This window comes from Gorilla gorilla, chromosome 10, assembly GCF_029281585.2.
Source record: "Gorilla gorilla gorilla isolate KB3781 chromosome 10, NHGRI_mGorGor1-v2.1_pri, whole genome shotgun sequence".
NCBI classification, from domain to species: domain Eukaryota; kingdom Metazoa; phylum Chordata; class Mammalia; order Primates; family Hominidae; genus Gorilla; species Gorilla gorilla.
In genome coordinates this window covers 127,537,875-127,559,448 of record NC_073234.2, presented here as the reverse complement: position 1 = coordinate 127,559,448, position 21,574 = coordinate 127,537,875, and the positions used below count along the sequence as shown (strand labels likewise).

The 21,574-nt window shown below is 45.5% G+C and overlaps 1 protein-coding gene across 2 annotated transcripts in view; it reads right to left on the bottom strand.

The window, feature by feature from the left end:
- Nucleotides 1-586: 586 nt before the first annotated feature.
- The window catches only part of TRAFD1 (TRAF-type zinc finger domain containing 1), a 28,115-nt gene continuing 7,127 nt past the window's right edge, over nucleotides 587-21,574 (bottom strand). For both annotated transcript variants that reach the window (XM_055359147.1, XM_004053915.3), the window contains exons 3-12: nucleotides 19,334-19,469; nucleotides 19,141-19,194; nucleotides 12,969-13,374; nucleotides 11,885-12,091; nucleotides 8,503-8,579; nucleotides 5,868-6,098; nucleotides 4,304-4,415; nucleotides 2,049-2,388; nucleotides 1,690-1,762; nucleotides 587-1,456 (exon numbers count right to left, since the gene is read on the bottom strand). In XM_055359147.1, coding sequence (XP_055215122.1) covers nucleotides 1,400-1,456; nucleotides 1,690-1,762; nucleotides 2,049-2,388; nucleotides 4,304-4,415; nucleotides 5,868-6,098; nucleotides 8,503-8,579; nucleotides 11,885-12,091; nucleotides 12,969-13,374; nucleotides 19,141-19,194; nucleotides 19,334-19,469 — 1,693 coding nt within the window. In that variant the 3' untranslated portion in view covers nucleotides 587-1,399. The remainder of the gene's footprint in view (nucleotides 1,457-1,689; nucleotides 1,763-2,048; nucleotides 2,389-4,303; nucleotides 4,416-5,867; nucleotides 6,099-8,502; nucleotides 8,580-11,884; nucleotides 12,092-12,968; nucleotides 13,375-19,140; nucleotides 19,195-19,333; nucleotides 19,470-21,574) is intronic.

Here is a 21,574-nt window from a genome sequence, read left to right as displayed (position 1 = left end):
ACCCTACTATGTATCGTTTGTGTGTGTGCGCGCGTACATGCGCATGCAGCTTTTTCTCTCAGGATAATTCTTTTCAGAGACCTGCCTCTGCAAAGAACTGGCCACATGGTTCCCATGTCTAGTGTTCCATCTATGAAATAGGGCAGTTCCTCCCACCTTTCCCACCCCAACAGGTTGTTGGAAGAACAAAGGAACTCAAAATGACCTACGGTGCTCAGTGGTCCTATGCAGACGGAGGCACTGAGGGGGTAACAGCTAATCCTGCTAGGGCTTAACTCCTCTCAGGATGAAGGCTTTTGAAGAATCTGCTTTTCTCTATTCAGTCAGAGGCACCCCTTCTCGCCCCAATCATCACCGGAGCTGCAGCAAGCCTGTCAGTTTTCTCAGAAGAAGTCCAATTTAAAACACTACACGTTCAATGTCTGTGTACTCCAAGAAGGGACTCATGGTGGAGCTGCGAGGGTTACTGGAGTGCCGGAGAAAGCCCAGCCCTGCTCACCTCCTCCAACCCCAGGGCTGACTCCAGCCTACCCTGGCCTCCCTGCAGTCTCTAAAGCACACAGGAGAAGGAACCACAAGACTGAGCTGAACTCCAAGTACAAACTTTATTTCTATTACAAGGAAGTTAATAATTATTATAACAGTAAAATAAAAACAAGGGGAAAGGGCTCTGACACTTGGTTTTCAGAGCAAGCGTGGGGCTGGGGCAGAGCCCAACATACCCGCTGTGGGGACAGGGAGCCCTCAGCCCTCCCCATTAGAAAGCAGTGAGGACAAAAGATCCATGCTCCCCAGGGAACAGAAGGCAGTGATGCCAAATGCCAAGGAAGCAGCTTAAAACACAGCCCCCAGTCCACTCACCTCCAGCTCAACACATCAAAAGCCTCGTTACTGACAGACATTGCAACTGGCCTGAGCACCTTACCAGAGCGCCTCATACACACCTGGGGCCCAATCGAGTGTGGACAGAGGCAGTACAGGGAGAGGTTGCCCAAAAGCCCCCAAATTTAGGCCCCAACAGGGCAGAGAATCACTTTACTGGTGGCTACCAGGTTTCCAAAATCTTCCCCTCCTTCCACCGGGACCACACAGCACCAAGGGGCAGTGGCGACAGTAAGTCAAAAGGGAGCCCTGGCAGCCGAGGCTGCAGCTTGTATTTCACTGCTGCCGAAAGGTAGCAGCTAAGGCTGAAGCGTTCCTCAACCGCCACCCTGCTCCCTTCCCTCAAACCCAAACCCCCACAGCACAACCTCAAAAGACACAAAATGGCCATAACCTAGAAAAATCTAAAATCTGGAAAAACTCTCCCACCCAAAGAGCCAGAGAGGTGGGCCTGCATAGCGGCAAGTGCTGCTGTGCACAGAAGACAGGAACCGATGCAAAGTCTCTGGAGACACCATTACTCCTCCTCTTCCTCTTCTGCATCCCCAGCTCCCTGTTGCTTGGAAGGCTTTGCCTGGTGAACAACACAACACAAACGAAGCTTTACATAAAAAGTGAAAAAGCATTACTCCTCCCCTGGATCCCCGAAAATGTCCCGCTTCCTTAGAAACCTCCTTCTCAAAAGCCAAAGGAACAATCTTTGAACCACAACCAGCCTGGTCCCAACAACTTCTACAACTTCAGGAGCCACACAAGCCCCACCATGTCTGAGTCCCCCCGAGCATCATGGGCTAGAGCCCACCTTACCTTTGCAGTTCTGCTGCGGTAGTTGGCAGCTGCAGGGGTGACCCGGGAATTCCTGCCACCTTCACTCCTACCACTGAAAGAAAACAATTGGAAACTAGCTCCTGAACTGTCCCTGAGCAAAGGTCAGCAAACTCAGAGGGAACAGGAAGCAGCCCTATGCTAGCAGACAAACCCCAAAAAACCCATGGGCCACAAAATAATTTTTTTGGAGTCAGGTGACAATACAGGGAAAATCCATACTCCTCCCCTTACCATGCAAGGACCTCAGTCTTACCCCAGGCCTGGCAAGGGTAACCAGGCCTTTGCCCATGTTCACTTCAGCTACTCCCAAGCCCCATTCCTGGGCTACTGATTCTTACCTAGCTCCGTATCTCCCTGCAGGCCCAGGGGAGAAAGAGGGCACAATGTTTTCTGGGTAGAGATTTTGAGGAGGGCGAATCACTGAAACGTGCCCAGGGGCTATGGCCCCATTCTGGCTGTTTCGATTCCGCCCCTGGATGTCCTGGCTGTCTGAGTTGCTGAGCTTCAGCACACGAGGAGGGCTGGGCTGGCACCCAGGTCGGGGGCCTGATGTTGATCTCGATAGCTGGTTATAGGTAGCTGTCATATTGTTAATGGGTCGGCTGGGAGGCAGACAGGAGGTGGGCCCATTAGCTGTTTCCTGCTTAATATCATCCAGGTAACCAGAAGACAGGTCTCCTGAGAAGAGAAAATGGTAACAGCTTTAGGAAAAAGCCTGCTCTGGCTATAGTGCCAGGTTTAGGGCAGGAACAAAAAGATTCCAGATAGAAGACAACTGCTCAGCCAGGCGTGGTGGCTCATGCCTGTAAACCCAGCACTTTGGGAGGCCAAGGTGGGGGGATCACCTGAGGTCAAGAGTTCGAGACCAGCCTGGCCAACATGGTGAAATTCCATCTCTACTAAAAAAAAAATACAAAATTAGCCAGGTGAGGTGGCACACGGCTATAGTCTCAGCTACTCAGGAGGCTGAGACCAGGAGAATCACTTAAACCCAGGAGGTGAAGGCTGCAGTGCGCCAAGATCATGCCACTGCACTCCAGCCTGGACAAGACAGAGCAAGACTGTGTCTCAAAAAAAAAAAGACAACTGCTCACCCCAAAAGGCTGCTGGAACCCACATCTCCAGGGCAGAGATGGGGATATTTTATCAATTCTGCACATATTATCTGAGTCCTCAAAGACAGCCTCCTAACTATTCAACAATAGTGTGCAAGCAAACCTTGAAAAATAATTTTTTTTTTGAGATGGAGTCTTGCTCTGTCGCCCAGACTGGAGTGCAATGGCATGATTTTGGCTCACTGCAGCCTCTGCCTCCTGGATTCAAGTGATTCTCCTGCCTCAGCCTCCCAAGTAGCTGGGACTACTGGCGCCCGCTACCACGCCCGGCTAATTTTTGTATTTTTAGTAGAGACGGGGTTTCATGATGTCAGCTAGGCTGGTCTTGAACTCCCAACCTTGTGATCCGCCCACCTCAGCCTCCCAAAGTGCTGGGATTACAGGCGTGAGTCACCATGCCCAGCCGAAAAATAATTTCTAATTGGCTTTGTAGTGGTGAGGTTTCAAAAACAGTTTACTTGCCTAAACATGATGGTCTTAAGTAATAATAATAAGTTTGAGGCTGGGTGTGATGGCTCACACCTGTAATCCCAACACTTTGGGAGGCCGAGCTGGGAGGAACACTTGAGCCCAGGAGTTCAAGATCAGCCTGGACAATGTGGTGAAACCCCAACTCTACAAAAAAAAATTAAAAATTAGCTGGGTGTGTTGGTGGGCACCTAATAGTCCCAGCTACTCAGGAGGCTAAGAGTGGGAGAATCGCTTGAGCTCAAGAGGTTGAGACTGCAGTGATCACGCCACTGCACTCCAGCCTGGATGACAAAGAGACCCTGTCTAAAAAAAATAAATAAATAAGTTTGAGGTCAGTCACAGTGGCCTACGCATGTAACCCCAATGCTTTGGGAGTCCAAGGCAGGAGGACTACTTGAGGCCAAGAGTTCGAAATCACCCTGGGCAACATAGCAAGACCCTATCTCTACAAAAACAAAAAAATTAGCTGGGTGTAGTAGAGTGTGCCTGTAGTCCCAGCTACTTGGGAGGCTGAGGAGAGAGGATCACTTGAGCCCAGGAGTTTGAGGCTGTGGTAAGCTATGATTGTGCCACTGCACTCCAGCCTGGGTGACAGAGCAAGACTCTGTCTCTACAAAAAAATTAAATAATAATAATAGGTTTGAGTACCCTAAGTGTATTTCAACTTGAAATGGGGGCCCAGGGTAGCTACCATAAGGTCTGCAAATTATCTACAAATAATCCACTAAGTGCACAGACAGGAAACCAGAAACTTATTACAAGCACTTACTACTACGTGTATCTCATGGATGTCCGCAAAGCCATTACCCTAAAAATCACACACTTGAGAGAGCTCAGTCTAATGTGGGACCACAACTACCTGCAGAGGAGTGCCCTATGAGACCCTAGTGTGTTTGGAAATTTGAGATGCAGGTAATCCCCACGTTAGAGCAGTGGATGAGAAGTGGTAAACAGGCCGGAGCCAGCAGTAGACCTGCGGCCTTGGCTGAGTCCTGGCTAATAAATACCCTGGTGTCTGACACGCCTCCTGGGCAGCTCTGGTGAGGTCTCTTGAGGCTGGGAATCCAGTCTAGGAATCCCCTCTGTCACATGGTTGGCTGGGCGTTGGTCACACTGGTCCTAAACAAGAAAAACCAGAATTAGTACCTCTGAATTGAGTCATTCCCAGAAAAGAGCATGCGATGGGAGGAACAGCAGTGTATTCCTCATCTGGAGGGGGACTTTGACAACCTCTGAAAGTTCTGGGAACTTTCAGAAACCACACATCTGGAATGGTTGCATTCAATCCCATCGGCACATGAGGCACTGACAGAAACACTTTCTGATTTGTGCAGGGATGCGGGAAGGGCTGATCTTGGAGCCCAGAAAAACATTTCTTTCTTTCTTTTTCTGTTTTTTAAGACTATTCAAGTACAATAGTGAGAACGGGGAAAAGAGTAGAACAAGGAGTTCGATCTGTAACTGACTGTGAACAATCAACTGAGAGAACTCACTACCTTCAGAGCAGCTGAAAAGCATTTCTATACTCTCACCAGAGTATTTATTTGTGTGGTTGCTTATTTCAGTCTGCCCTAGAGGGTAAGCAGTCACTTATCTACTGTTTGATCCCAAAGCAAAAGTCTTTTTTTTTCTTTCTTTCTTTCTCTTTTTTTTTGAGACAGAGTCTCGCTCTGTCACCCAGGCTGGAGTGCAGTGGTGTGATCTCGGCTCACTGCAACCTCCGCCTCCCAGGTTCAAGTGATTCTCATGCCTCAGCCTCCCGAGTAGCTGGGATTACAGGTGCCCGCCGCCACATCCAGCTAATTTTTGTATTTTTAGTAGAGATGGGGTTTCACCATGTTGGCCAGGCTAGTCTCAAACTTTTGACCTCAAGTGATCTGCCCGCCTCAGCCTCCCAAAGTGCTGGGATTACAGGCATAAGCCACCATGCCTGGCCTCTGAAAAGCAGGAGTCTTTATTACAGAAATGAAATGTACAATGTTCTAGTAACAGCTACATGGCATCAACTACAGAAATGGTAGCTGCAGTGTTGACTCTCACTCCCTGTAACATATACGATTGGGCAGAAAACATATTTTCCACTAATAGATTGGAATCCTATACTGTAAATGCTGAAAAATGACTTCATATTGTCTAGTCCAACTCCCTCACTTACAGATGGCCCCAGTGAGGGTCATCCACAGGACAAAACCAGAAGTAGACCCTCAGGTCTCCTAGAATGCAAGTCTCAAATGCCACCACAATGGGAAAAACCCAGCTGGTGAAAAGCAGGGAGACTGTCATCTAAACTCTCTGACAAGGCTTCCTTCCACACCTGCTCAAATAGAGTCCTGGCTCTTTGGTCCTCAGCTAGTAACAAGATGGCTTCAGTTGCCCGAAGGGAGGGAAAGTCTGAAAGCCTGCGGTATTGGTTACCACAGACAGCTCACAAAGATGACATGGCCAGAAGCCAAGTGTGTGCATTCCTTGTCAGGATGGAATGCAACTTAAAGGCTAAGGAAGTGTTCTCAGCTCTGGAAGCCTCAGGTTCACGCACAGAGCCACATGGACAAGGACTCCAGGGACCCTTACCTGGTGATGGAACAGCACCTCCTCTTCCAGCTGTACCCCACAGAATTCACATGGGATGATGATGCTCTCCTCCACAGGGTGTGAATTGCTCAGGCCCATCAAAGAGTCTAACTGGTTACTTGCAGCCTGTTGCAAGAAGTTCTGGAAGATGACATCAGGTTCCTCCACCCCTCTGGGGGAAGAGCTGCCAGTATTGAGTGAAGGTAAGGCACGTGAAGGGTTACAGCTTGTCTGTCATTCAAAAAATATAGGTTAAAAACAAAAATCAGAGGTTAAGAAAAAAACTACATTCCTAAAATATTTTCTAGAAGAAGTCATATAATTTTAACAATGCTTGGCCAGGTGCAGTGGCTCACGCCTGTAATCCCAGCACTTTGGGAGGCCAAGGCAGGTGGATCACGAGGTCAGCAGTTCAAGACCAGCCTGGCCAAGACAGTGAAACCCCGTCTCTACTAAAAATACAAAAATTAGCCGGGCGTGGTGGCACTTGCCTATAATCCCAGCTACCTGGGAGGCTGAGGCAGAGAATTGCTTGAACCTGAGAGGCAGAGGTTGCAGTGAGCCGAGATCGCACCACTGCACTCCAGCCTGGGTCACAGAGTGAGACTCCATCTCAAAAAAAAAAAAAAGATTTTTTTAAATGCTTAATATTGGAAAGAGGAACAAAAAAGAGGAATACACATAGAACACTCATTTTACTTTTAAATATTTTTATGGTTTTTTAAAGTGTGTTCATTCTTTTTAAATTAATTTGAAAAGATTCAAGGTTCTTCCCACCACACCCATACAGTAAAAGAGAGGCACAAATATTCTTTATTATCTTTGTTAATGGATTTTCTATGGTACTCCCAAAACAAAAACTACATGTATTCAAATAATATATTATTTCATTTATGGGGGAAAGTATGTTCCACCATCCAGAGCACAGGCACTATTTGGTAGTTGTGGAAATGCCAGACTAGGCCAAACCAAATCAGAGTATTGAGGGAACAAGAAGTTCCCTCCAGGCCAGACGTGGTGGCTCACGCCTGTAATCTCAGCATTTTGGGAGGCTGAGGTGGGCAGGTCACGAGGTTAGGAGTTTGAGACCAGCCTAGCCAACATGGTGAAACCCTGTCTCTACGAAAAATACAAAATTAGCCAGGCATGGTGGTGTGTGCCTGTAGTCCCAGCTACCCTGGAGGCTAAGGCAGGAGAACAGCCGGAACCCCGGAGGCAGAGGTTGCAGTGAGCCCCGATCACATCACTGCGCTCCAGCCAGCCTAGGCGACAGAGTGAGACTCCATCTCAAAAAAAAAAAAAAAAAAAAAAAACAGAAGTTCCCTCCATCAGGTAATCCTCAAACACATAAAGCTATTTGCTCATCATTCCTAAATGGCTCAAGAATAGTCAATCATTCAAATAACTGACACCTTTTCAGATACCAAGTATTTAGAGATTCCAAAACTGGGAAAACCCAGAACCTGCCCTCAGGGAACTCAGCCTAGTGGTGCAGACCAACAGGAGATCAGAAGACCACATCATAAAGTGACAAACTATAAGAGAGGTGGGCACAGACTTTCAGAAGCACACAGGTGTGGTTCCTGACCTAGCCTTCATAGTACCTATCAGGATGGCTTCCATAAAGTCACATCTGAACCAACTCTACAAGTAAGGGGTCTGTGTTGTTGGATGTGTTAAGGAGACAGGGGCAGAAGGCCAGACACCTTTCAGGTAGATAAAGTAATGTGCAGAAAACACCCTTGACCTTTCTAGAAAAATGCAAGGACTTCAATACAGCTCCAATAAATCAAAATGTGGCATGAGATGAGACCAGATCACAAAACGGGTAGTGGAGATATATGTGCACCAGTCACTACCACATGAAAGGGCTGCTACCATGAGATTTCCAGGTCTGCTGAAATGAGCATCATTCCCTGCCCCCCCTTTTTTTTTTGGTAGAGCTGGGGTCTCACTATGTTGCCCAGGCTGGCCTTAAACTCATGGGCTCAAGCAATCCTCCCACCTCAGCCTCCTGAGTAGCTGGGACTACAGGCATACATCACTGCCATCACTTTTTTTTTTTTTTTTTTTGCTGTTATTTCACTATTGTTTTTTTTTCTTCTTCTTCTTCTTCTTCTTATTATTATTATACTTTAAGTTTTAGGGTACATGTGCACAATATGCAGGTTAGTTACATATGTATACATGTGCCATGCTGGTGTGCTGCACCCATTAACTCGTCATTTAGCATTAGGTATATCTCCTAATGCTATCCCTCCCCCCTCCCCCCAACCCCACAACAGTCCCCAGAGTGTGATGTTCCCCTTCCTATGTCCATGTGTTCTCACTGTTCAATTGCCATCTATGAGTGAGAACATGCGGTGTTTGGTTTTTTGTCCTTGCGATAGTTTACTGAGAATGATGATTTCCAATTTCATCCATGTCCCTACAAAGGATGCCATCACTTTTTCTAAGAAGGAACAAGGCTAAGTTTTCATATCTGTATGCCACTCACATCATGGAAAAGAACACTTGCTATTCCTACCATGGGCATTGTATTAAAATGATTTGTTCAAGGCCTCATGTGGCCTGTAACACCAATTATGGCCTGCATACAATCCTACTAAAAGTCCTCAAGTAATTCATAACACACCTGATGGTCAATCAGCAGTTCCTCTGGGTAGAGCTCCTCACAAAATTCACAAGGCAACATGATCTCGTCAGCTGCACCTAGGTATTAGGCCACACAATGAGACTCAGGATGAACAAAAACAAACTTGAATTTAACTTTTTATCCTCTTTATGGGGTCTTATATAGAAGTTTGGCTTTCTTTAATGTTTCTTATAGATAGCAATTTGTGGGGCTGTATATTCTCAGAGGCAACCCATCCAAGAGATAAACTCTAGGCCAAAACTTCCATGACAAAACAAGAAATGTACTTGACCCCAATTTCCTGAGTAGCAGTATAGCAGTAGTTTACCTGCTACTCACTACTCTAAGGAAGCGATTTAAATGTGTAATAACCGTAGGCAATAATCTTAAGTGTTTTCCACACACTATTTCAATCCTCAGAAAAAACTTACGAAGTAAATCCTACATTATCCTTATTTTACAGATAAACTGGCAAACAATATCCTGAATACTCCTCCCAGTACCAAAAAATGCTGCCTAAAAGTAACTGAAGTGAACAAATCGATACATTTTAAACCCAAGATTCCCAGACACAACATCCTCAGGAAAACTGCTAAACAAATGGGAGGGTGAACAATGGCAGGATGTAGGGAAATTTACCCTTCTACCCATCTAGATTTTAGTTCTGGGTAAAAGAGAGAAAAGTCTCTACCAAGTAGAGTAACTAGAGCTTGGCCCCTTACATAGGTATGGGGTCACAGTCTGTGCTTCTGTTTTTTATGTTTCTATTTTTACATAAATTCGCATTTGTGATTTTTTTTCTGTTGCCTAGATTGGAGTGCAGTTGTGCAATCTTGGCTCACTGCAGCCTTGATCTCCCAGGCTCAAGAGATCCTCCCACCTCAGCCTACCCAGTAGCTGAGACTACAGGTGTGTGCCATCATGCCTAGCTAGTTTTTGTTTATATTGTGTAGAAATGAAGTCTGACTCTGTTGCCCAGGATGGTCTTGAACTCCTCGGCTCAAATGAACCTCCCGCCTCAGCCTCCCAAAGTGTTGGGATTACAGGAATGAGACATGATGCTCAGCTATGTTTATGCTTTTTAAAAGTCCAAGCCAGCCAGGCATGGTGTCTCACGCCTATAATCCCAGCACTTTGGGAGGCCAAGGTGGGTGGATTACCTGAGGTCAGGAGTTCCAGACCAACCTGAGCGACATGGTAAAACCCTGTCTCTACTAAAAATACAAAAATTAGCCGGGCATGGTGGTACAAGCCTATAATCCCAGCTACCCTGGAGGCTGAGGCAGGAGAAATCACTTGAACCCCAGAGGCGGAGGTTGCAATGAGCCAAGATCGCGCCATGGCACTCCAGCCTGGGCAACAGAGGGAGACTCTGTCTCAAGAAAAAAAAAAAAAAAAAAGTCCAGGCCAAAAGCTTAAAGTTACCCCTAATGGTAGTATCTCTATGTGCCTGCCAGAAGCATTTATAAATTCTCAGAGGAACATGCTAGAAAACTTGGTGTTCACACACACACGTAGCAAGCCTCCATGAACAGGAGACGCAGAAACAACATAGCAAAGAAACAGTTTTTGCTATTTTTGGACACAAAAGAAAAATAAGTATATTTAGCATGTTTAAAGACATGTTAAAGAGGGAACTACGCTGGGCGCAGTGGCTAATGCCTGTAATCCCAATCCTTTGGGAGGCTGAGGTGGGGCAGATTGCTTGAGTTCAGGAGTTCGAGACTAGCCTGGGCAACATGGTAAGGAACCATCTCTACTAAAAATACAAAAAAAAAGGTAGTGGTGCATGCCTGTGGTCCCAGCTACATCGGAGACTGAAATGGGAGGATCACTTGAGGCCTTGGGGCGGAGGCTGCAGTAAGCCGCGATCACGCCACTGCACTCCAGCCTCGGTGACAGAGCAAGATCCTGCCTCAAAAAAACAAAACAAAACAAAACAAAAAACCAAAGCGGGAACTGTAATATGACTATGGAACAAAAGATTATTTTAAAAATTAGGAGGTACAATGAGGAAAAGGATCAAACAGAACTCAAAATGAAATATATAATCACTAAGTGAAAATCTTAAGGGACACATTAAACAACAGATTAGAAATAACTACAGAGAAAAATCAGTGAACTAGAAGACTGATAAGAAATTACCCAGAATGGCTGGGCGCAGTGGCTCACACCTATAATCCCAGCACTTTGGGAGGCTGAGGCAGGTGGATCACCTGACGTCAAGAGTTTGAGACCAGCCTGGCCAACATGGCGAAACCTCGTCTCTACTAATAATACAAAAAATTAGCCGGGCATGGCTGGGCGCAGTGGCTCACGCCTGTAATCCCAGCACTTTGGGAGGCCGAGGCGGGCGGATCACGAGGTCAGGAGATAGAGACAATCCTGGCTAATACAGTGAAACCCCGTCTTTACTAAAAATACAAAAAATTAGCCGGGTGTAGTGGTGGGCGCCTGTAGTCCCAGCTACTCGGGAGACTGAGGCAGGTGAATGGCGTGAACCCGGGAGGCAGAGCTTGCAGTGAGCCGAGATCATGCCACTGCACTCCAGCCTGGGCAACAGAGGAAGACTCTGTCTCAAAAAAAAAAAAAAAATTAGCCAGGCGTGATGGCACATGCCTGTAATCCCAGCTACTCAGGAGGTTGAGGCAGGAGAATCACTTGAGCCCAGGAGGCAGAGGTTGCAGTGAGCCGAGATCGTGCCATTGCACTCCAACCTGGGCAACAAGAGCAAAACTCCATCTCCAAAAAAAAAAAAATGTTCAGAATAGTATAGCAAATACCCATATACTCCTCATCTATATTCACAAAGCTTAATATTTCCTCACATTACTTTTATGTATTTTTCCCCTGAACTATTTGAGAATAAGTTTGAACACATAACATTTTATTCCTAAGTACTTCATCATGTGCCTTTGAAGAACAAGGGCACTGCTTTCTCCTATGTAAACAATACGGATGTCACTCTCAGTAACTTTAATGTAAGTTCTCTACTTGTACAATAATGTCCTTTAGAGCCTTTTTTTTTTGAGACAAGGTGTCACTCTGTCACCAGGCTGGAGTGCAGTGGCACAATCTCAGCTGACTGCAACCTCTGCCTCCTGGGTTCAAGCATTCACCTGTAATCCCAGCTACTTGGGAGGCAGAGGCACGAGAATCACTTGAACCCAGGAGGCAGAGGTTGCAGTGAGCCGAGATCATTACATTGCACTCCAGCCTGGGTGACAGGGCGAGACTGTCCCAAAAAAGAAAAGAAAAAAGAAACAAAAAAGAGTAAGGCAAATTCTATTTCATTAAAATCTTTCAATTGTATAAGAATTGTATAACCTAAGACTTACAAAAACTGTAGAGAAAGAGGCTAGTGCAGAATAAGCAAGCCTACCCTTTATGTCACTCAGAGACCTGGGACCGCCATGAGACTGGTCGGCCTCACATACGGCCCTCCAGAAGTCCTGCTCTGCCACACTGGAGGCTTGGCCTTCATTTTGCAGACTTAGGGCCAACATGAAGTCCAAGTTTGCACTCTCTTCACCACCCTCTTTGGGGGGCTGTTGGCCTCTATTCCTTTCCTGCCTCTCTTGTTCTTCAACTGAAAAAAAAAAAAAAAAAAAAAAAACCAACCAACATTCAGGATACATTAGAAATGTTACCACCCTCAACTCAAGTCCATGCCTAGCAAACAGTCAAGGTTTACAGGCATCCGGGTAGGAACAAAAATGACCATGTTCAACTAGCTCTCTTCACCCTCTGGGTCTCCTAGCTTTGAACATTAAAGTCTGCCATGTGAAAAGGCTCCATTATTATTCTAACTGTATTATTGAGCAATATTACTGAGCCATAATTATGAGACAGGCACTGTGCTAAACATTTTATACTTATTTTCTGAATTACAGTAGAATGGTATAAAGCACGAGGTCAGATTATCTGAATTCAAATCTCAGTTCTACCTTCAAATTTACCTACCTTCAAATAATGAGAGAATTAAATGAGTTAATACGTATAAAGCACTTTGCAAATGCCTAAGGGAAATAAGATACAGGTTGAGCACACCAATCCAAAAATCCAAAATTTGAAACTTTTTGGGCATCAATATGGCTCTCAAAGAAAATGCTCACTGGAACATTTTGGATTTCAGATTCTCAGATTTGAGATGCTCATCCAGTATATATAATGCAAATACTTCAAAAGCCAAACCACTTCTGGCCCCAAGTATTTTGGATAAGGGATACTCAATCTGTATAAGTGCTGGCTATTTACAACACTGTCATCATACTCACCATTATGAACCCTAACTATAATCCAATGGAGGTTATTTCCATTTTATAGGAAAGTGAGGTATTCTTCCCAGTGTTACTCAGCTACAGTCGGGTTTCTATAATCAAGATCTATCTGGCCCCAAAGCCCTGTTCCCATTTGCCTTGGGATTTTGATACCATTCTAGTTCCCTAATCCCAAGCACAACTCACACAGATTATTCTGAATTGAAACCTGGGCTGTAATGTTCCTTTGGTTGGTAGTTCTATTGTGGAAAACATCTGATTCAAAGGCTCTCAGGGGCCTTCGCGGCAGCCTCATGGGTGGGTCCAGAGCCTCAATTTGTCTGAGGAGTTGGGATGCAATCCAGATTCCATCCTGACCCCAAGATTCATCATATGCATTAGGAGGTATGGCAACCTCATTTCTCTTTTCCTCCCCCTCTCTCCCACAAACTTCAGGGTGAGTCTTCAGATCTTTCACAAGGACATTGCGACCACAGTTGCCACATAGTTCCGTCCGGGCACCACAATAATCTTCATGTTCCTTCAGTTTGAGAATGGAAAGTTCTAAATCACAGTGCTGGCAGACAGCAAGCCGCAAAGGGCACTCAGTCTCCTACAAAACAGAGGAATGAGGCAGTTAATATGCATATCTAGGAGAGGTGTGTTTTAGTATAGGGCAAGGAAAGCCAAGAGTATCTACTGCAATCTTCTCTTCCAACCCTTGATTCTCCTGCCTTTTTTTAATGTATTTAATTATTTAAGAGTCACAGCTTCCCCTTTTGTTCCTGCCACAATGTTCTATAAAGGAAAATAAAATATTAGAGGGAGCCTGCTACTCAGCCACCCTAACTATCATATTGTTTTGTGCACACATTACTTAGTAATCTAAAACCAGCCAGAGAAGCCCAGGAGCAAATAACAAGAATCACAGCAATTCAGATGTTTGTCAAAGCTCCAATGTCCCTGTCCCCTACCAACTATTCCAATTCAGTCTTTTTTTTTTTTTTTTTTTTTGAGACAGTGTCTCGCACTGTCGCCCAGGCTGGAGTGCAATGGCGCAATCTCGGCTCATTGCAACCTCTGCCTCCCAGGTTCACACGATTCTCCTGCCTCAGCCTCCTGAGTAGCTGGGATTTCAGGCGCACACCACCACACCCACTTAATTTTTTGTATTTTTAGTAGAGACGGGGTTTCACTATGTTGGCCAGGCTGGTCTTGAACTTCTGACCTCGTGATCCGCCCGCCTCGGCCTCCCAAAGTGCTGGGATTACAGGCTTGAGCCACCACGCCTGGCCTCCAATTCAGTCTTAAGTACCTAATAATGAGGAAAAGAAACTGCACTTTAGAAAGACACAGGTTTCTCTAACCTTCATATTTGTATTTAGCACAGGCTTTATTTTTCATTTATTATTATTATTTTTTGAGAAAGTCTCGCTGTCGCCCAGCGACAGAGTGGTGTGCATGGAGTGCATGGTGCAATCTCAGCTCACTACAACCTTCACCTCTCGGGTTCAAGCAATTCTTGTGCCTCAGCTTCCTGAGTTGCTTAGGACCACAGGTGCGTGCCACCACACCCAGCTAATTTTTTTGTATTTTTAGCACCGAAGGGGTTTCACCACGTTAGCCAAGTTGGTCTCAAACTCCCAGCCTCAAGTGGTGTGAGCCACTACTCCTAGCAAATCCGTGTTATTTATCTAATAAAAGAACTTTGGGACCCGGGCAGTGGCCCACGCCTGTAATCCCAGCACTTTGGGAGGCCAAGGCAGGCAGATCACCTGAAGTCAGGAGTTCAAGACCAGCCTGACCAACATGGTGAAACCCCACTCTACCAAAAATACAAAAATTAGCAGGGTGTGGTGGCATTCACCTGTACTCCCAGCTACTGGGGAGGCTGAGGCAGGAGAATTGCTTGAACCCGGGAGGCGGAGGTTGCAGTGAGCTGGGATCACACCACTGCACTCCAGCCTAGGTGACAAGAGTGGAAAACAAAAAAAAAAAAAGCTTTTGAAAAAAAACTTTCTGAATTGGCATTATATCTACGTGGTATCAAATTTTATTTTTTAATTTTAATTTTTCTTTTCTTTTTTTTGAGACAGGATCTCAGTGTCACCCAGGCTGGAGTGCAGTGGTACGATCATGGCTTACTGCAGCCTTGACCTCCTGGGCTCAAGCGATCCTCCCACTTCAGCCTCCCAAGTAGCTGGGACCACAGGCACATGCCATCATGCCTAGCTAGGTTTTTTGTTTTATTTTTTATTTTGTAGAGACAAGGGTCTCCTTATGTTGCCCAGGTTGATCTCAAAACTCATAGGCTCAAGCAGTCCTCCTACCTTGGCCTCCCAAAGTGCTGGGATTACAGGCGTGAGCCACTGTGCACAGCTGGTATACAATTTTAAAGCCCAAAAAGGATATATGTAAAAATCATGTCTCTTCTTCCCTGTTCCTCAGCTACCTATGGCCTTTTTATCAATTTATTGTGTTTCCTGCAAGAGGTAGTTCATGTATATACAAACAGTGCTGAAAATGTTGGAGTAGCATTTAGAATAGAACTTTAGTTTAATTTTTTTTTTTTTTTTTTTTTGAGATGGAGTTCGCTTCTGTTGCCCAGGCTGGAGTACAATGGCATGATTTCGACTCAGTGCAACCTCTGCCTCCTGGGTTCAAGCAATTCTCCTGCCTCAGCCTCCCAAGTAGCTGGGATTACAGGAGCCTACCACCACACCTGGCTAATTTTTGTATTTTTAGTAGAGATGGGGTTTCACCACTTTGGCCAGTCTGGTCTTGAACTCTGGACCGCATGTGATCTGCCTGCCTCAGCCTCCCAAAGTGCTGGGATTACAGGCGTGAGCCACCACGCCCAGCATTTTTTGTTTTTGTTTTTGTTTTTTTTTGAGACAGTCTCACTCTGTTGCCCAGGCTGGAGTGCAGTGGCGTGATCTTGGCTCACTGCAACCTCTGCCTCACAGGTTCAAGCAATTATCCTGCCTCAGCCTCCCGAGTAGCTGGAATTACAGGCATGCGGCACCATGCCTGGCTAATTTCTGTATTTTTAGTAGAGATGGGGTTTCACCATGTTGACCAGGCTGGTCTTGAACTCCTGACCTCAAGTGACCCGCCCTCCTCCGCCTCCGAAAGTGCTGGGATTACAGGCTGAGTCACTGCGCCTGGCCTACCTTTTTATTTTTATTTTTATTTTTTTGAAACAGGGTCTCACTTTGTCGCCCAGGCTGGAATGCAGTGGCACAAACAGGGCTCACTGCAGCCTCAACCTCCAGGCTCAAACAATATCGTACCTCAGCCCCTCGAGCAACTGGGACTACAGGAACGGACCACCATTCCCAGCTAATTTTTTAGTTTTTTGTAGAGATAGGGGTCTCACGATATTGCCTAGACTGGTCTTGAACTCCTTGGTTTAAGCAATCCTCTCGCCTTGGCCTCCCAAAGTGCTAGGGTACAGGCATGAGTCACTGTAGCCCGCTGTGAATTACCTTTAAGGGTAATTTAATTATAAATTAATAAAATAAAGTTGTTACAGTTTGAGGCACACAGAATGAAATGCACAAATCTTTAAGTATATACCTTGGTGAATTTTTACATATGTATATCCACTCTTCTATAACTACCATATAAACAGCTGTTTGGATTTTTATTTATTTATTTTTATTTATTCATTTTTTTAGGCGGAGTCTCGCTCTGTCGCCCTGACTGAAGTGCAGTAGCGCAACCTCGGCTCACTGCAAGCTCCGCCTCCCCGGTTCACGCCATTCTCCTGCCTCAGCCTCCCAAGTAGCTGGGACTATAGGCGCCCGCCACCACGCCCGGCTAATTTTTTATATTTTTAGTAGAGACGGGGTTTCACCGTATTAGCCAGGATGGTCTCAATCTTTTGACCTCGTGATCCGCCCGCCTCACGATCCGCCCACTCAGCCTCTCAAAGTGCTGGGATTACAGGCGTGAGCCACCGCGCCCGGCCAAGAAATGAAGATCAAGGCTGAGGGATGCTCCCTACTGAATGGGAAAACTGTCCTTGGTTCCACATGGGCTGTAGACACAGCCCTTCTGCCAGCAACTGTTCCTGCAAGGAACTTGTGCTCAACTGAACAAACTGTCACGTGGTTCCTTGAAGGGGTACAGCACTGATTTCACTTGCGTTATAAAAGATTGAGTGGTGCTTTTGACTGTTAGTTTATGTCAACACTTGAAAACAAGGTGAGCCAGTTTTTTTTTGTTTGTTTTAGATGGAGTCTCACCCTGTCACCCAGGCTGGAGTGCAATGGCACGATCTCAGCTCACTGCAACCTCCACCTCCCAGGTTCAAGCAATTCTCCTGCCTCAGCCTTCCGAGTAGCTGGGATTTCAGACGTGCGTCTCCATGCCCAGCTAATTTTTGTATTTTTAGTAGAGACAGGGTTTCACCATATTGGCCAGGCTGGTCTCGAACTCCTGACCCTGTGATCCACCCACCTCAGCCTCCCAAAGTGCTGGGATTACAGGCATCAGCCATCGCGCCCGGCTGGATTTTTAAATTGGTGAATTAACATACTCATTCAACGTTGGCCAGTTTTGGCCAGGTGCCATAGCTCACGCCTGTAATCTCGACATTTGGGAAAGCCAAGAAGGGAGGATCACTTGAGGCCAAGAGTTCGAGACTAGCCTGGGCAACATAGCAAGACCCCAACTCTATGAAAAACAAAAATAAATAAAATCAGCCAGGCATAGAGGCCTATACCTGTAGTACCACCTATGCAGGTAGATCATTTGAGCCCGAGAATTTGAGGCTGCAGTGAGTTATGATCATGCCATTGCATGCTAGCCTGGGTGACAGAGTAAGACTCTGTCTCTTAAAAAAGGTTTTTAATTAAAAAAAAGAAAAATGACCAGGCATGGTGGCTCACGCCTTTAATCCTAGCACTTTGAGGGGCCAAGGCGGGTGGATCACCTGAAGTCAGGAGTTCAAGATCACCCTGGCCAACATGGCAAAATCCTGTCTCTACTAAAAATACAAAAAAAATTAGCCAGGCATGGTAGAGCACGCCTATAATCCCAGCTACTCAGGAGGCTGAGGAAGGAGAATCGCTTGAACCTGGGAGGTGGAGGTTGCAGTGAGCCAAGATTGCACCACCGCACTCCAGCCTGCAAGACGGGAACAAGACTCCATCTCAAAAAAAAAAAAACTTTGGGCTGAGTACAGTGGCTCATGCCTGTAATCCTAGCACTTTGGGAGGCTGAGGCAGGAGGACCACTTGAGCCCAGGAGTTCAAGACCAACCTGTGCAACACAGCAATAGAGACAACACCTGTCTCTATTTTTTGGGTTTTTTTTTTTGAGATGTAGTCTCACCCTGTCGTCCAGGCTGGAGTGCAGTGGCGCGACCTCGGCTCACTGCAACCTCTGCCTTCTGGGTTCAAGCGATTCTCGTGCCTCAGCCTCCCAAGTAGCACACACCTCCACGCCCAGCTAATTGTTGTATTTTTAACAGAGACAGGGTTTCACCATGTTGGCCAGGCTGGTCTCAAACTCTGACCTCAAGTGATCTGCCCACCTCTGCCTCTCAAAGTGCTGGGATTACAGGCATGAGCCACCATGCCCAGCCGACCCTGTCTGTATTTAAAAAAAAAACAAAAACCTTCGGCCAGTTTTATCTTAACTAGCGAGCAAATGATACTCTATTCTCTCTCACCAAATGCTAAGGAATTTCTTAGGTTAAATAGCATGTTGTCCAGGTGTTCAAGATTTTAAAATGAAGCCAGATGTGGTGGCTCACGCCTGTAATCCCAGCACTTTGGGAGGCTGAGACAGGCAGATCACAAGGTCAGGCCAACATGGTGAAATCCCGTCTCTACTAATAATTAGCCGGGAGTGGTGGTGGGCGCCTGTAATCCCAGCTACTCAGGAGGCCGAGGCAGGAGAATTGCTTGAACCTGGGAGGCAGAGGTTGCAGTAAGCCGAGATCACACCACTGCACTCCAGCCTGGGCAACAGAACAAGACTCCATCTCAAAAAAAAAAAAGAATTTAAAATGAAATGACAGCTTAGCTTGTAAGGCAGACTGTGTGCTAAAGAGGTTATCCCATACTGGCAACTCTAGGGCTGGCTTCATATTCAGTGAGGCTGCCAATAACCAAACCCCAGCAGAAATGATAGACTCAGTTCCAAAGGGAGAGACTTCGCAAGTCTCAACATACACAAGGGAGTTCCAACAGCCAGGTAGCCGAATCTGGCAGCAGTTACATAGTCAAGGCCTCAAACAGGCTTTGAGAAACAGTATGCATGTGAGCTCGTGGAGAACTAACACTCAACCAGACTGGCTTCCTGCTCTGCATGTGGGTCTGTAATCTCAGCAGGACTGGGCCCACGGTAACTCACTCCATGGACTAACCTCATGCTTCTTTAACAGCCTCTTCTCCAACTTCTTGTTACATTTGCAGGTCACCTAGAGTAAGAAGTGAGAATCAATAAATTGGCTTTGGGACAATATGCTCATTTGCTATTGCACAATAGCAAACAGAACACATTTACGAACAACAGCAAGTATAACACATGTATAAACATTTGAGTACTTGGTGGCTCACCTGACAGTGTTCTGCAGCCATGTGAGTCTCCATGTCAGATTTGGGAAATGGTTCCTTACAGGTAGGACACATACCAATGTTCCTTTGACAGTGGATCTCATGGATGGTAAAGTTAAACACAGGAATTTCTTTTTTGCTACGGAAACAGACCAAAGAAAAAGGCAAGCATTACTGACTAATCTATGCCTTTTCTTGCACAGTGGCATCACATGGAAATCTGTCCTGTCCAATCTTTAGTCTCCATTATTTATCTTTAGTGAATACCTAGCCTACAAACTCATGACTATTACCATTCCTGCTTTTCAAGAACTAAATCCTGGCCAGGCGCCGTGGCTCACGCCTGTAATCCCAGCACTTTGGGAGGCCGAGGCAGGCAGATCACCTAAGGTCAGGAGTTCGAGATTAGCCTGGCCAACATGGTGAAACCCCGTCTCTACTAAAAATACAAAATTAGCCAGGTGTGGTGGCACATGCCTGTAATCTCAGCTACTCAGGAGGCTGAGGCAGGAGAATCGCTTGAACCCGGGAGGCGGAAGATGCAGTGAGCCTAGATCGTGCCATTGCACTCCAGCCTGGGCAACAAGAGCAAAACTCTGTCTCAAAAAAAAAAAAAAAATTAAATCCTTTCCAGGTGCAGTAATCCCAGCACATTGGGAGGCTGAGGCAGGCAGATCACTTGAAGTTAGGAGTTCAAGACCAGCCTAGCCAACATGGTGAAACCCCGCTTCTACCAAAAATATAAAAAATTAACCAGGTGTGGTGGCGGGCACCTGTAATCCCAACTACTCGGGAGGCTGAGGCAGGAGAATCACTTGAACCCGGGAGGCGGAGGTTGCAGAAAGCTGAGATCATGCCACTGCACTCCAGCCTCGGGGACAGCAAGATTCCGTATCAAAAAAAAAAAAAAAAAAGAACTAAATCCTGAAGGCTCTTCTGTGCAACATTCTGAGTTACCGGTGCTATGCACTACTCCATCTAAAAGCTCAGCCTTACTTTCTCAAAGTCAGAGCTGATCACAACATGAAGTCAGATGCCAAAAAGAGTGGAGCTAGGCTATTCCAAAACCATCCATGTCCCAAAGCAGAGTGATACGCTCCAGGATTATTTTAAAACAGAAAACAAACCAAAACAACAACAAAAACAAGTGAAAAAACACCCTACCACTGATTTTCCCTCACTTTTAAGTAGTTTAATTTCATTGGATTTTATTCCATGAAAAGTCAAACCAAAAAAAGAAGACTCCAGCTTTCGGATAGTCAAAGGGGAAGGGGAAATTGTCTCCCGTATGCCTCACATGCCTTTCAAAGCAGGCTGGATGCTTCCTGACTACAGGAACATGCTCTCTGGCTGGGTTGGTAGAAACTTCACTGTAAAGCTGTACAAAAATGAAATCCTGAACCCTTTCCTCCACCAGTCTGGTCTCTCCACTTCATTTTTGCCTTTCTCACTTAGTTTAGTGGTTCAAAGATCATATCTAAGCTATACAAATTAAGGAGGTAAAGTGATAATGTTACATGAAAGAGTAAGACCATTTAAACATGAAAAGATTATACATGTACTCGAACTAAAGGTACATTCTATTCAAAGGCCTTACTTTTACTTATTTGGATAGGACCATTGTAAAATTCCAATTTCACCAGCTAAAAACTACATTAAAGAAGGTACGTATAACAATAATTCAGAAAAATAAAATACTGAACAGGATCACTACAGATAGTCATAAAACACATTATTTAATACCATATTTTGCCTCTGAAGCTGAATACTAGAAGAACTCTCTCCCATACTAAATTATAAATAGCTTATTTCTCTTTTAATAACCTTTAATATTCAGACATTGTCTAAGAAACATTTTGAAGTAGGATAAATGATGTGCCTCCAGCTATAGTCATTCTTCCAAACTGAAAGACCAAGACACCAAGGAAGTGCAAATTCATTTTCATCCAGTGGTGGAATTATCAAGCTAGGGACCCCAAGGCAGCTCTCAAAGCAGCACTGGAAGGTGACAGAACAATCAACTGTGAGAGATGGGAAGAAAACTCAAATGGATAAAGAGGAAAATTGCTGACAGATTTAACTTCCCATATTTCTCTCAAATTTTTAGCTTTCTAAGGAAACTACTCATTTTGAATTAGTTAAAATAATACATCCCAACTTTTTAAAGATGTTGTGAAACGAATACTTTAATACATTACTGGTGGTAGTATAAACTGCCTAAAAACAGTCTGAAAATTCATTTCT